The following is a 16,505-nucleotide window of genomic DNA, read 5'->3' as shown; positions in this document are numbered from 1 at the left end:
GCGTCTGTGGCCGGCGACGTCACTGTTGGAGGCGTGCCCAGCACCTCCGACGGTGCTGGGCTTCCCCCAGCCCTCTCCCAATGCGTGAATGGATGCCGCGCGCATGCGCACGGCATCTATACAGGCCGGGAGGGCAGGGAGCGGGCGGCTGTTCTAGCAGGGCGCCACAAAAGGGGCAGGGCGGGTTTTGCCTGTTAAAAAACGGGCAGGGCGCGGTGCCCTGCTAAAACAGCCTAGAGTGAACACTAGCTCACACAATCAGACACTGCCTCCCCTGCAGCACTGTCACATGGTGGTTTCCACTTCTCACACACATCTAGGCCTAATAATAGTAAAGGTGGTGGGGTCGGAATCTTACTGTCACAGTTTTTCACATACACTGTTCTACCTCAGGTTCCATCACTCGCATTCACCTCATTTGAAGTTCACTCTATCAGGATTTTCACCCCCTTCTCTCTGCGTGTTGCAGCTATCTATCGCCCTCCTGGGCAACCTAAACAACAATTTCTAGAAGATTTTTCTGCCTGGCTCCCACATTTCTTATCCTCTGACATCTCCACCATCATTATGGGCAATTTCAATATAGCTCTTGACAGTCCACAATCTGTTCATGCATCCAAACTCCTCTAACCTCTTGGCCTAACCCAATGGTCCGACTCCTCTACTCACCAGGAGGGCCACTGCCTTGATCTTGTGTTCACCAGGCTCTGCTCAGTTTCCGAATTCACTAACACTCCTTTCCCTCTCTCTGATCACAACCTGATCACCTTCACAATCTCTTCTATTACTTTAAATTCTAGGACACTAAAACCAAGCAAGCCTCCTCTAACCCGCAGAAATACTAACAATATACATTTTCAACAACTTTCCACTTCTCTGCAACAACTGCTCTCACCAATCTCTACATTTACTACACCTGACACTGCTGCATTACACCTGCACCAGACCCTAGAGAGTGCCCTTGATGAAGTGGCTCCAGCTACCCATCACACTCCACGTAGGCTTAGATGCCAACCATGGCACTCTAAATCAACAAGACACCTACAAAAACTGTCACGTAAAGTAGAACGTCAGTGGCGGAAATCTCAGAATCCAAGTGACTTTCTCACATATAAGACTACCTACCACTCCTATCGTCAGGCCCAGGACACTGCCAAACAAACATATTTCCAATCTCTCATCTCTTATCATGCCAACAACCACAAGCGACTTTTTAATACATTTAAATCACTTCTTTACCCTCCCTCACCTCCCCCACTAGCTACTATCCGTGCACAAGAACTTGCTTCCTACTTCAAGGATAAGATTGATAAAATCCGAGATGAAATGGTATGCTCTAACTCAGCCAGTGACCTGCTCAATTCCCTACCTGAACCCTCTGGCACTTTCTCTTCATTTGATCCCACAAGTGAAGATGAAGTATCAACACTCTTTTCATCCTCCTACTCCACTACCTCTCCTCTTGATCCTATACCCTCACAGGTCAGTAAAACTTTGTCTCCTGTGCTTATCCCAACCTTAACTAAAATCTGTAATCTCTCTCTACTGCAGGGATGGGGAACCTTCGGTCCTCCAGCTGTTGTTGAACTACACATACCAGCATGTCTTGCTACAGTTTTGCTATTTGGCCATGCTAAAACTGTTGCAAGGCATGCTGGGATGTGTAGTTCAACAGCAGCTGGAGGGCCGAAGGTTCCCCATCCCTGCTCTACTGGTATCTTTCCCTCTCTGTTTAAACATGCAGTCATTACTCCCATTCTAAAAAAACTCTGACCCAAACACACTCTCTAACTACCGTCCCATTTCTCAGCTACCCAGTCCCTCCAAGCTACTTGAGAGGCTTGCCTACACTCGCCTTACACACTTTCTTAACTCGCACAACTTATTGGACCCACTTCAGTCAGGCTTTCGTGCCCAACACTCCACAGAGACGGCACTGACCAAAGTAGTGAATGATCTAGTCACTGCTAGATCAAAAGGCCATTACACACTACTTATTCTTCTAGATCTCTCTGCTGCTTTTGACACTGTTGACCACTCTCTTCTCATACAAACACTACAATCCCTAGGTCTTCAGGACACAGCCCTTTCTTGGTTCTCATCCTACCTATCTAATCGCTCTTTCAGTGTTCACTTCTCTGATTCTACCTCCTCTTCTCTACCTCTATCAGTTGGAGTACCGCAAGGCTCAGTCTTAGGTCCTCTGCTTTTCTCAATCTATACCTCCTCTCTTGGTAAACTAATCAGCTCCTTTGGATTTCAGTATCATTTGTACGCTGATGATACTCAAATCTACCTATCCTCCCCAGATTTGTCACCACCAGCATTGGCTCGTGTCACTGGATGCCTGTCTGCCATTTCATCTTGGATGTCATCTCGCCACCTCAAACTCAAAATTTCCAAAACCAAATTAATTATTTCCCCACCAGCTAAGAGTAGTTACCAACCTGATATCTCTATAACTGTTGACAGTGCAACTATCCACCCCACCCCACAAGCTCGTTGCCTAGGTGTCACCCTTGACTCTGAACTGTCCTTTGTTCCACACATTCAATCTGTCTCTAAATCATGTTACATGCACCTTAAAAACATATCCAAAATACGCCCTTATCTTACACAAGACACTGCAAAAACTCTAATCCATACACACATCATCTCCCGCATTGATTATTGTAATAGTCTCCTTACTGGTCTTCCAAAACATAGGCTATCACCACTTCAATCCATTTTAAATGCAGCTGCGAGGCTAATCTTCCTCGCCAGACGTTCTTCATCTGCTGATCCGCTCTGTCAGTCCCTCCATTGGTTACCGGTTTCTACCGTGTCAAATATAAAATACTTTTACTTACATACAAGGCTATTAACCAAACTGCACCATCATACATCTCCTCACTCATCTCAACATATCTCCCTACCAGACCTCTCCGCTCTGCACAAGATCTGCGTCTCTCATCCACATGTATTACCTGTTCCCACTCAAAATTACAGGACTTTACCCGGGCTTCACCCACTCTGTGGAATGCACTCCCACGCACAATAAGACTCTCCTTTAGTCTCCAAACCTTTAAACGTTCTCTGAAAACTCATCTCTTCAGACAAGCCTACCAAATTTCAGACCCACACACATAACCTTAACAGCTTCCCTATCAAGTTACATCCCCCCTGTACAGTCCACATAAACTCACATTTTGTCTTCCAACATTGCTGGGTGATCATATCATATACAACCCATTAAGAACCTAGCAACCTGGGGAACCATTATGTAACAGGTAGCATCTATCCTTGTGTATCAATGCCTATTTCCCTATAGATTGTAAGCTTGCGAGCAGGGCCTTCCTACCTCTGTCTGTCTGTCTGTCTGTCTGTCTGTCTGTCTGTCTTTGCCCAGTTTTGTTCTTTAATTGTTGTTCTAATTGTAAAGCGCAACGGAATATGCTGCGCTATATAAGAAACTGCTAATAAATAAATAATGATATCTATGGTCGATTTGGACGATATGACATTACATACATCGATCTCGTCCAAATTGGCTTGCATGTTTAAACAATGATCACTCAACGATGACCAATTGCGGGGACACTCATCGTTGTTGCATACACACTGAAAGATATGAATGATTTATCGTTCATTTCTCTATCGTCCTAGTGGATGCTGGGGTTCCTGAAAGGACCATGGGGGATAGCGGCTCCGCAGGAGACAGGGTACAAAAAGTAAAGCTTTAGGATCAGGTGGTGTGCACTGGCTCCTCCCCCTATGACCCTCCTCCAAGCCCCAGTTAGATTTTTGTGCCCGGCCGAGAAGGGTGCAATCTAGGTGGCTCTCCTGAGCTGCTTAGAATAAAAGTTTAGTTAGGTTTTTTTATTTTCAGTGAGTCCTGCTGGCAACAGGCTCACTGCATCGTGGGACTAAGGGGAGAAGAAACGGACTCACCTGAGTGCAGAGTGGATCGGGTTTCTTAGGCTACTGGACACTAGCTCCAGAGGGACGATCACAGGTTCAGCCTGGATGGGTCACCGGAGCCGCGCCGCCGTCCCCCTTACAGAGCCAGAAGAGACGAAGAGGTCCGGTGAAATCGGCGGCAGAAGACATCCTGTCTTCAGACTAAGGTAGCGCACAGCACCGCAGCTGTGCGCCATTGCTCTCAGCACACTTCACACTCCGGTCACTGAGGGTGCAGGGCGCTGGGGGGGGAGCGCCCTGAGACGCAATATAACGGAATACCTTAGGTGGCAAAACAGAATACATCACATATAGCTCCTGGGCTATATGGATGTATTTTAATCCCCTGCCATTTTACACAGAAAAGCGGGAGATAAGGACGTCGTGAAGGGGCGGAGCCTATCTCCTCAGCACACAAGCGCCATTTTCCCTCACAGCTCCGCTGGAAGGACGGCTCCCTGACTCTCCCCTGCAGTCCTGCTTCAGAATCAGGGTAAAAAAGAGAAGGGGGGGCATTTTTGGCAGCAAATAACGATAATAACAGCAGCTATAAGGGAATAACACTTATATAAGGTTATCCCTGTATATATATATATAGCGCTGGGTGTGTGCTGGCAGACTCTCCCTCTGTCTCTCCAAAGGGCTAAGTGGGGTCCTGTCCTCTATCAGAGCATTCCCGGTGTGTGTGCTGTGTGTCGGTACGCGTGTGTCGACATGTATGAGGAGGAAAATTATGTGGAGGCGGAGCAGTTGCCTGTGTTGGTGATGTCACCCCCTAGGGAGTCGACACCTGACTGGATGATTGTATTTAAACAATTAAGTGATAATGTCAGCAATTTGCAGAAAACTGTTGACGACATGAGACAGCCGGCAAATCAATTAGTGCCTGTCCAGGCGTCTCAGACACCGTCAGGGGCGCTAAAACGCCCGTTACCTCAGTGGGTCGACACAGACCCTGACACAGATACGGAGTCTAGTGTCGACGGTGACGAGACAAACGTAATGTCCAGTAGGGCCACACGTTACATGATCACGGCAATGAAAGAGGCATTGAACCTTTCTGACACTACAAGTACCACAAAGAAGGGTATTATGTGGGGAGAGAAAAAACTACCAATATTTTTTCCCGAGTCAGAGGAAATAAATGAGGTGTGTGAAAAAGCGTGGGTTTCCCCCGATAAAAAACAGCTAATTTCTAAAAAATTATTAGCATTATATCCTTTCCCGCCAGAGGTTAGGGCGCGTTGGGAAACACCCCCTAGGGTAGATAAGGCGCTCACACGTTTATCAAAACAAGTAGCGTTACCGTCTCCGGATACGGCTACCCTCAAAGAACCAGCTGATAGAAGGCTGGAAAATATCCTAAAAAGTATATACACACATACTGGTGTTATACTGCGACCAGCAATCGCCTCAGCCTGGATGTGCAGTGCTGGAGTCGCATGGTCGGATTCCCTGACCGAGAATATTGATACCCTGGATAGGGACAATATTTTGTTAACTATAGAACATTTAAAGGATGCACTACTATATATGCGTGATGCACAGAGGGATATTTGCACCCTGGCATCAAGAATAAGTGCTATGTCCATCTCTGCCAGAAGAGCGTTATGGACGCGACAGTGGTCAGGGGATGCGGATTCCAAACGGCACATGGAAGTATTGCCGTATAAAGGGGAGGAGTTATTTGGGGCTGGTCTATCGGACCTGGTGGCCACGGCAACGGCTGGAAAATCCACCTTTTTACCCCAGGTCACTCCACATCAGCAGAAAAAGACACCGTCTTTTCAAACTCAGTCCTTTCGTTCCCATAAGTACAAGCGAGCAAAAGGCCACTCTTTTCTGCCCCGGGGCAGAGGAAGAGGAAAAAGACTGCACCATGCAGCCGCTTCACAGGAGCAGAAGCCCTCCCCTGCTTCTGCCAAGTCTTCAGCATGACGCTGGGGCTTTACAAGCAGACTCAGATATGGTGGGGGCCCGTCTCAAGAATTTCAACGCGCAGTGGGCTCACTCGCAAGTGGATCCCTGGATTCTACAGGTAGTATCGCAGGGGTACAAACTGGAATTCGAGGCGTTTCCCCCTCGTCGTTTCCTGAAGTCTGCTTTACCAAAGTCTCCCTCCGACAGGGAGGCAGTTTTGGCAGCCATTCACAAGCTGTATTCCCAGCAGGTGATAATCAAGGTACCCCTCCTGCAACAAGGAAAGGGGTATTATTCCATGCTGTTTGTGGTACCGAAGCCGGACGGCTCGGTGAGACCAATTTTAAATCTGAAATCCTTGAACACTTACATAAAAAGGTTCAAATTCAAGATGGAGTCACTCAGAGCAGTGATAGCAAACCTGGAAGAAGGGGACTATATGGTGTCTCTGGACATCAAGGATGCTTATCTCCACGTCCCGATATACCCTTCTCACCAAGGGTACCTCAGGTTTGTAGTACAAAACTGTCATTATCAGTTTCAGACGCTGCCGTTTGGATTGTCCACGGCACCTCGGGTCTTTACCAAGGTAATGGCCGAAATGATGATTCTTCTAAGAAGAAAAGACATTTTAATTATCCCTTACTTGGACGATCTCCTGATAAGGGCAAGATCCAGGGAACAGTTAGAAGTCGGAGTAGCACTATCTCAGGTAGTGTTACGTCAGCACGGGTGGATTCTAAATATTCCAAAATCGCAGCTGATTCCAACGACACGTCTACTGTTCCTAGGAATGATTCTGGACACAGTCCAGAAGAAGGTGTTTCTCCCGGAGGAGAAGGCCAGGGAGTTATCCGAGCTAGTCAGGAACCTCCTAAAACCAGGACAGGTCTCAGTGCATCAGTGCACGAGGGTCCTGGGGAAAATGGTGGCTTCTTACGAAGCGATTCCATTCGGAAGATTCCATGCAAGAACATTTCAGTGGGATCTACTGGACAAATGGTCCGGATCGCATCTGCAGATGCATCAGCGGATAACCCTGTCGCCAAGGACAAGGGTGTCTCTCCTGTGGTGGCTGCAGAGTGCTCATCTACTAGAGGGCCGCAGATTTGGCATTCAGGATTGGATCCTGGTAACCACGGATGCCAGCCTGAGAGGCTGGGGAGCAGTCACACAGGGAAGGAATTTCCAGGGCCTGTGGTCAAGCCTGGAAACGTCTCTTCATATAAACATTCTGGAACTAAGGGCCATTTACAATGCCCTAAGTCAAGCAAAACCTCTGCTTCAGGGTCAGGCGGTGTTGATCCAATCGGACAACATCACGTCAGTCGCCCACGTAAACAGACAGGGCGGCACGAGAAGCAGGAGGGCAATGGCAGAAGCTGCAAGGATTCTTCGCTGGGCGGAAAATCATGTGATAGCACTGTCAGCAGTATTCATTCCGGGAGTGGACAACTGGGAAGCAGACTTCCTCAGCAGACACGACCTTCACCCGGGAGAGTGGGGACTTCACCCAGAAGTCTTCCACCTGATTGTAAACCGTTGGGAAAAACCAAAGGTGGACATGATGGCGTCCCGCCTCAACAAAAAACTGGACAGATATTGCGCCAGGTCAAGGGACCCTCAGGCAATAGCAGTGGACGCTCTGGTAACGCCGTGGCTGTACCAGTCAGTGTATGTGTTCCCTCCTCTGCCTCTCATACCAAAAGTACTGAGAATCATAAGAAGGAGAGGAGTAAGAACTATACTCGTGGTTCCGGATTGGCCAAGACGGACTTGGTACCCGGAACTTCAAGAGATGCTCACGGACGAACCGTGGCCTCTACCTCTAAGAAAGGACCTGCTACTGCAGGAGCCTTGTCTGTTCCAAGACTTACCGCGGCTGCGTTTGACGGCATGGCGGTTGAACGCCGGATCCTGAGGGAAAAAGGCATTCCAGAAGAAGTCATCCCTACTCTGGTCAAAGCCAGGAAGGACGTAACCGCAAAACATTATCACCGCATTTGGCGTAAATATGTTGCGTGGTGTGAGGCCAAGAAGGCCCCTACAGAGGAATTTCAACTGGGTCGTTTCCTTCATTTCCTGCAAACAGGACTGTCTATGGGCCTAAAATTAGGGTCCATTAAGGTTCAAATTTCGGCCCTGTCGATTTTCTTCCAGAAAGAACTGGCTTCAGTACCTGAAGTTCAGACATTTGTAAAAGGGGTCCTGCACATACAGCCTCCTTTTGTGCCTCCAGTGGCCCCTTGGGATCTCAATGTGGTGTTGAGTTTTCTAAAGTCACATTGGTTTGAACCACTTTCCACTGTGGACTTAAAATATCTCACATGGAAGGTGTCGATGCTGTTAGCCTTGGCTTCAGCCAGGCGTGTGTCAGAATTGGCGGCTTTATCATATAAAAGCCCTTACTTAATTTTTCATTCTGACAGGGCGGAATTGAGGACTCGTCCTCAATTTCTACCTAAGGTGGTTTCTGCATTTCACATGAACCAACCTATTGTGGTACCTGCGGCTACCAGGGACTTAGAGGACTCTAAGTTGCTTGACGTTGTCAGGGCCTTGAAAATATATGTTTCCAGGACGGCTGGAGTCAGAAAATCTGACTCGCTGTTTATCCTGTATGCACCCAACAAGCTGGGTGCTCCTGCTTCTAAGCAGACGATTGCTCGTTGGATTTGTAGTACAATTCAGCTTGCACATTCTGTGGCAGGATTGCCACAGCCAAAATCAGTAAAAGCCCATTCCACAAGGAAAGTGGGCTCATCTTGGGCGGCTGCCCGAGGGGTCTCGGCTTTACAACTTTGCCGAGCAGCTACTTGGTCAGGGGCAAACACGTTTGCTAAATTCTACAAATTTGATACCCTGGCTGAGGAGGACCTGGAGTTCTCTCATTCGGTGCTGCAGAGTCATCCGCACTCTCCCGCCCGTTTGGGAGCTTTGGTATAATCCCCATGGTCCTTTCAGGAACCCCAGCATCCACTAGGACGATAGAGAAAATAAGAATTTACTTACCGATAATTCTATTTCTCGGAGTCCGTAGTGGATGCTGGGCGCCCATCCCAAGTGCGGATTATCTGCAATACTTGTACATAGTTACAAAAATCGGGTTATTATTGTTGTGAGCCATCTTTTCAGAGGCTCCGCTGTTATCATACTGTTAACTGGGTTCAGATCACAGGTTGTACAGTGTGATTGGTGTGGCTGGTATGAGTCTTACCCGGGATTCAAAATCCTTCCTTATTGTGTACGCTCGTCCGGGCACAGTATCCTAACTGAGGCTTGGAGGAGGGTCATAGGGGGAGGAGCCAGTGCACACCACCTGATCCTAAAGCTTTACTTTTTGTGCCCTGTCTTCTGCGGAGCCGCTATCCCCCATGGTCCTTTCAGGAACCCCAGCATCCACTACGGACTCCGAGAAATAGAATTATCGGTAAGTAAATTCTTATTTTTTTAACGATATCTTTCAACGATATCGCTAAGTATGTAAGGCCCATTAGATCTGTCTGACTTCTGGGCCTTCCTGCCCCACCTGACCAGACTCTTCTCAAACTATTGACCTTTCAGACTCTTTCCCAGATTCCTCCCTCTGCAGTAGATTTTTATACCCCTTTCAGACCACATTCACAGGTCCAGCCCTGGTCACTGAACACTGGTTTCAAGCGGTCTCACAACTGCTTGAACCCTATTCAGGCCTCAGGCTGGACCCTGGATATTGCCTGGGCTTACCTCTGCTGGCACTTGGAGAGGACATTATCTCCAAACGCCAGGAATAAGTCTTCCCTATCAGTGATCTTCCCTACCCATTCACACTTGCCTGTAAACCGGATCCTTCCTGGACAAACCCGGGCAGCTCTTCAGATTAGATCCCAGGTTACTGGACCTGGGTTAGTCTTTTCACTCCGAGCCCGTGTTTTTGCGGCAGTGTGAAAGGGATATTACTGTTTCCCAGATTCCACCCTCTGCAGTAGGCTGTTATACTGCTCTCTACCAGAAATATCCTGTCCCTCTAGATCGGGGTTTCCCAAACACTGTCCTCAGGCACCCTTACAGTCCAGATTCTAAAGATATCCATGCTTGTGCACAGATGGTGTATTCAAACAGACTGAGGTACTAATTAAATCATCTGTGCTTAAGCATGTAGAACCGTAAAACTATCAGACATGTGACCTGGGAATATGACATGTGATGTGTGGTTGCGTCATAAGGACGGCGTTACCCAATAGAACCAATTCAAGTGTAAATTCATGGAAGATACTTCATAATGTCAAGATAAAAATGTAACCAAATAAAAAATGCACACATTTAAAAGAGAGAGCACTCTATAAAACGCTGTTAAAGGAGAGTCAGTAATGAGTCATACCGCAGAGATGGCGGAGGAGCCGCAGGTGTTGCTGTTTAATGCAGAGTACCCGGTATTCCCTTCATCTGGCTCCTAGGCTCATACCAGCATTAGGTACTCGTCTCCAATGTAGTAAGTCCTTGGTTGCACAGAAGGAGTCCGCTGACTCTTTTCTAGACAGCAAGTCTCTTTTTCAAGGCTGGTCCCCTCTGTGCATGTGTGCTCTTTTTACTGTGGTCTGATGGATGGCATTCCCTTGTGATCACTTATGGGAGTGGTTGGCGGAAGTGACATCACTTCCGGTCTTGGCCGATGGAAAGTACGTCATTGGTCCAATGTTTTTTTTTACTTAAAACTCAGGAGTCTTGACATTGAAAGGGGATAATCAAGCAGATAAAGTCCCAAATCCAGTTGGCATAATCCGCTTGGGCTTGATCCTATCATAGGGTGCACGAGGATTCCCGAACGGAACTTGCTCGGCTGCTATTTTGATGTTGTCCGTTCTTTGATGAAAGGTGCCAAATGGAAAAGTTCCTTCCCAATGGGGTTTCTTTTTTGCATGATGGATAACCGCAATAATCCAGAATTTGTTTGAGATGCAGCGGTATTTGTAAGCCAATTAGAGTGTGGTGATGATCTTCTTTGTAGTATAAGCAGATGTACCTTGGTATAAAGAAATGGTACTGAATGATGTGTTAAGGAAAAGTACAAATAAATACTAAGTATTCACATTAGGTAAAACATAATATACATATTCATGATATGAATGCATTATGAGTGTAAAACACACTTGATCTCAAAATCTTAATTGAGACCAGTGGGTGCCAGTGTTTAAAGTTTGAAAATAGTCTTCATTTCTGTACATGCTAGGTTGTTGCTTTTTTTTCAGTGTTTCTGTCACGCCAGGTTGATTTGATGTGTTGAAGGCCCATGAAGTATTTTATTGAGACGTGAGAGCATTGATGGCAGGTTCGAAAATGGTTTTGTGGGTGCAGGGGTCGGGCCGCAGTGGCTGCGTGACGTCACACGCAGCTGCTGAGACCCGGGCAGCGACGAGTAACTCTCGGCCAGCTGCAGGAGCTGTGCTGGCTGGGAGTTAATCTTCAAGTACAAAAGCATCGCCGCTGTGCAGTGCTTTTGTACTTGTGCGGGGGGGGGGGGGGGGGGGGGGGGAATGATATGTGGGGCGGACTAGCCCTGTGCTGGGCGTCCCCCCGCATGTCAGTGTAAGTGATCGTAGCTGTGCTAAATTTAGCACAGCTACGATCAGGTCGGAATGACCCCCTTAGTTGTTTACACATATACAGAAATCCTGGGTTAATGATTGTTCATATTCAAAACCCGGGATTTCCATGTATGTGTATTAGAAACTTCTTTGCGCTTATTTATTGCAGACTGAACGTGCAGAACAATGGGTATACATATGTTTTACCAGCAGATGGGATGCCGGCTGTCTGTATATCGAAAGCGGCATCCTGTCCGACTGAATCCTGGCAGCAAGTCCTCTTGCAGGCTCGCTTTGCTCACCACAATTCCCACTCGGTTGGTTGTGTGGACCCACCAACCGAGTGGGAATAACTTGCGGTGGTCGGGACTGTATCCGGCGGCATTTCACCGGCTGTCAAGATTCCTGCGTCTCAGGATCGCCGGTATTTTTACCTGCATCCCGAACAATGCTATGGTATTTATGGTAGTTTAATCCAGTCAGTCAGATGTTGGTATATGGAAACTGGGACGTACTGTATATTATCCATAACCACATGGGTAGAAAAATCCCAATAGCACTTGGCTCTCTTACATGAGTAAGTTTGTGATCTATATAATAAAATGTCCATGTGGGCTAGCATAGATCAGCCAGCCTGTCTGCAGCTTTAAAGAAAGGGCAGCCCAGTACATATCTGTTATTGCGCAGGATACATTATTGTTTGGCATATTCACTTTAAAATATGTTTTAAAAACAATGTGATGTTAAAGAGACTTCATGTGAATAAGATACTACAAATAAGGACAGTATGTTATGAAAATATGCATGTTTACCTGAAAAGATCAGCCGTCTTGTCTAAATATGTTGCACCTGTAGTTTGATTTTATTGGCTGTGCAAACTAATATGAAAAAGCGTGAGGCACAAACACTTTGAAATGTGGGAATAATATGGTCTTTAACAAATGTGGGCATAATGCCAACATATAATAATTAGAGGTGACCCAAATCAGCTGATTGAGATAGTGGACAAGGGAAGAGGCTAGAAACTTTAGGAAGGAGGGCCCTGCTCCTAAGAAGGAATGGGGAGAGTGACGGTATGGGTAAGATACAAGGGTTAGTAAAGTGGTAGGGAAGGCAGAATTAGTCACAGATTTGGTATACAAGGGTGAATGTGAGTTTTGAGGGCTCTCGGATATCTGCATTTGCACCAGCCTTGGTGCAGGATATCTGACCGAAGTCTGATGTAAATCTGCATGAACTCACCTCCGAATAGCCGACAATGTATTTTTCTGCATACCCATGGCACTATTATTATACGTGCAAACGCCCTGTGACAACCCAGTAATGTCCATTTTTTTTTTTCCCCCCTTCATACGTAGGAAGTGATCGACCCGGAAATGTTGGGTTTGCAGGCTGCTTCATGTGCAGTGTGTGTATGCACATGAAGCATATGTGTATGGGGGGGGGGGGGGGGGGGGGTGGGGGGGGTGGGTTAGGGATTCCGGTACACACACACACACACACACACACACACACACACACACACACACACACACACACACACACACACACACACACACACACACACACACACACACACACACACTTTTGCTTATATATGATGGAACATTTTAAGTTTGGTAGTAGTTTGACATCACTCCCTGACTTGTCTTGCTGTTAAAATCTCTCTAAGTTTTGCAATTGCTGATTACAGTAGCTAGCGCGTGCATTGTTGTGATTCAAATATAGCTTCAGGTGATTAATAGGGTCAGAGCTATGTGGTTTGTAAGCCTTGGATGGAGATAAAGTGGCTGGAGATAAAGCACCAGCCAATCAGCTCCTAACTGCCATGTCACAGGCTGTGTTTGAAAAATGACAGGAGCCAATTGTCTGGTACTTTATCTCCAGCGACTTTCTCTCCATCCAAGGCTTAGTAAATAGACCCCTATGTCTCCTTGTGTAGGTTAATTTTAAATCCATAAACAAACTGCCTCATGTCATAATAGAATGTGACTGCTATTAATAGCACACAAGCCTACAACAGTAAAATCAGAAAACATTATTGTTTGGCATAGTCACTTTGAAATATGTTATGAAAACAATGTTGCATTTGAATAAATTACCACAATTAAGGACAATGTGTCATCTGATAACAGCCGTATTTAGCTTATTCGTGTAAAAATATGCATGTTTACTGAAGAGATCAGCCACTGTGTCTAAATATATGTTGCACCTGTAGGCTTGATTATATTGCCTGTGCTGTGAGTGAATGCTGTTTTGGTTAGATGATTGCTAGTAACCTACTTTTACATCTAGGAATGTGTACAACAAACTAAAACCTTACCAGACGCATTCACAAAACACCTCTGATCTTTACATATATATTGTATTTGTTTCCATAAAAAGCATTGGCAGGATGTTACTTGCATATCTCTTTTACATTCTAGGTCTACTCACTAACCCTACACTATTTATCAGGCTGTGTTCCGCACTTCTTGCTTCCAGTAGCGGGAGGGGGAGGGGGAGGAGGGGGGGGGGAGTGGAGAGGAGAGACACAGAGGGGCAGATGTATTAACCTGGAGAAGGCATAAGGGGAGTGATAAACCAGTGATAAATGCACCAGCCAATCAGCTCCAGGGGTTTATCACTTTCACACTTCCACATGCCTTCTCCAGGTTAATACATATGCCCTAAGGGAGGGGGAAGGCAGAGAAACACAGGGGAGGGAGTTCTGGAATGATGGGGCTGGATTGACACAAGCATTGTCTATTTTCATTTGTGGAAAGAACCCGGGGCAGAAGGCTGGAAAGGTAGGGGGGCTGGAGAGACACAAGAGGCAAGAATGGCTCCTGTTTCGAGTGGCCGCGTCCCTAAGACCTAAGCACCGCTGCCCACAACATCACCCCACAGACCTGTCACCTACCACACCTTACCACCTTCCGCCACTTGTTGCAAGGCCACACCCACTTTTCCAGGAGCACGCGCGCACAAGAGACACCTCCTTTTCTGGTGCCCACTTTTAAACCCAGTAGCTGAAATCTACCCTTACCCCCTCCCTAACCCCAGCACTGCCTGCAGATTTCCCCCTCCTTGTTACCAGTACTGCCTCAGTTGCAATCTACCCTTACTCTCAACCTACCCCCAGTACTGTTTGCCCCTATCCCCCTCCTTGCCATCCAGTACCGCCCCAGTTGCTACCCTTCCCCTCTACCTACACACAGCACTGCTTGACACCAGCCGACTCCCCCCCCCCCCCCCCCCCCCCCCTGCACTGTCCCAACTGCTTTCTACACTTACCCCCATCACTGCCTGCCCTTACCCCCCCTTTCATCTAACTTCTCCCTACTTCTACACCCCAGTTCTACACCAGCTGCTGCTTGCCCTTAAATCTCTTTACCCTAAATGCTACCTGCCCCCAGCACTGTCCCAAATGCTGCCTGCCCTCATCCCCCATAATATGTGATGGGACCCAAAAATTGTGGAATAGGACCCCAATTTTTTTAAAGTAAAGGGTCCCTCGGACCCACACATTTTTTTTTTCGCTCACCGCAATCAGCGATGCATGCAAGCCAATATGGACAATCTCGTCCATATTAGCTTGCACTGCTATGGAGCTGGGTGACGGGGGGAGTGAAGAAACTTCACTCTCCCCCCCCCCACCAGGTCGCCCGTCTGCCGTATCGGCCGTCTGGCAGCGTGGCGGCGGGTCGCCGAATCTGTAGAGCCCCAATAGACACCGACACAAACACAGCCTTGTTTCTTTAGAACCGTATCTTGTACACATATGAAATGAGGAAAGAAAAGTCTGCTGGAGGTGTTTGTCTTTCAGGTAATAAATCCTAGCAGGAGTAGGAATAGGTTGCAGCAATAATAAAAAAACCTGTTTCAAATGACCTTTCTATAAAGCTGTTTACATGTCTTTTCCAGGTTCCCCACCCCTTCTCCCCTGTTCTCCCCACCCAACACCAGCCATGGCAGGGGACATAACCGATACCGGGGAGCTGTATTCTCCATTTGTAAGTAATACTTTATCTGCAGTGTTTTAGCTGTGATTACTATACATGTTTATGTTCAGTTGATTATTCTAATCGCACATCTTCCAAAATGATTCCTGCTACAGAACATTGTGTTACCTGTGCTGAGATAATTATTTAATAAACAGACTATTTTAAAATATTTAGTACAGGTGATTGCAACACTACATTGATGGTCTCATTTAGTTAGTAAATGCATCTAGGAGGTGCAGTTTTACATCTTGACACAGCCATGTTGGAGTGGCACACTTAAAGTGCATATACACGGTGAGATTTTAGCTATCTTCGATTTTGACTATGCGATATTGGCTGTGCGATATTGGCTGTGCGATTTTGACTAAGGGGGTCATTCCGAGTTGATCGCACGCTGCAACTTTTTGCAGCCCGTGCGATGAGATAGTCGCCGCTTATGGGGGAATGTATTTTAGCTGTGCAAGCAGAGCTGGATTAAGGCTTCGGGGGTCCTGGGGTACTTAAAACAGGGGGGCCCTAAGGTCTAAAATGAAAATCATAATACTTTCTCTAACGTCCTAGTGGATGCTGGGACTCCGTCAGGACCATGGGGAATAGCGGGCTCCGCAGGAGACAGGGCACATCTAAATAAAGCTTTTAGGATCACATGGTGCGTACTGGCTCCTCCCCCTATGACCCTCCTCCAAGCCTCAGTTAGGTTTTTGTGCCCGTCCGAGAAGGGTGCAATCTAGGTGGCTCTCCTAAAGAGCTGCTTAGAAAAAGTTTTTTTAGGTTTAAATCTCAGTGAATCCTGCTGGCAACAGGATCACTGCATCGAGGGACTTAGGGGAGAGATTTCCAACTCACCTGCGTGCAGGATGGATTGGAGTATTAGGCTACTGGACACTTAGCTCCAGAGGGAGTCGGAACACAGGTCCTCCTGGGGTTCGTCCCGGAGCCGCGCCGCCGATCCCCCTTACAGACGCTGAAGACGGAGGTCCGGAAAGCAGGCGGCAGAAGACTCCTCAGTCTTCATGAAGGTAGCGCACAGCACTGCAGCTGTGCGCCATTGTTGCTACACGTCTCACTGATTCAGTCACGGAGGGTGCAGGGCGCT

The 16,505-nt window shown here is 47.2% G+C and overlaps 1 protein-coding gene across 1 annotated transcript in view; it reads left to right on the top strand.

Annotated features, from left to right (window-relative positions):
• The window catches only part of TMEM104 (transmembrane protein 104), a 153,351-nt gene that overhangs the window by 29,524 nt on the left and 107,322 nt on the right, over positions 1-16,505 (top strand). The window contains exon 2 of the mRNA XM_063960678.1: positions 15,330-15,418. Coding sequence (XP_063816748.1) covers positions 15,374-15,418 — 45 coding nt within the window. The 5' untranslated portion in view covers positions 15,330-15,373. The remainder of the gene's footprint in view (positions 1-15,329; positions 15,419-16,505) is intronic.

The sequence above is a fragment of the Pseudophryne corroboree genome, chromosome 3 (genome assembly GCF_028390025.1).
Source record: "Pseudophryne corroboree isolate aPseCor3 chromosome 3, aPseCor3.hap2, whole genome shotgun sequence".
Taxonomy (NCBI): domain Eukaryota; kingdom Metazoa; phylum Chordata; class Amphibia; order Anura; family Myobatrachidae; genus Pseudophryne; species Pseudophryne corroboree.
Note: the sequence above shows the minus strand (reverse complement) of the source record. Positions and strands in the feature narration are given on the sequence as shown.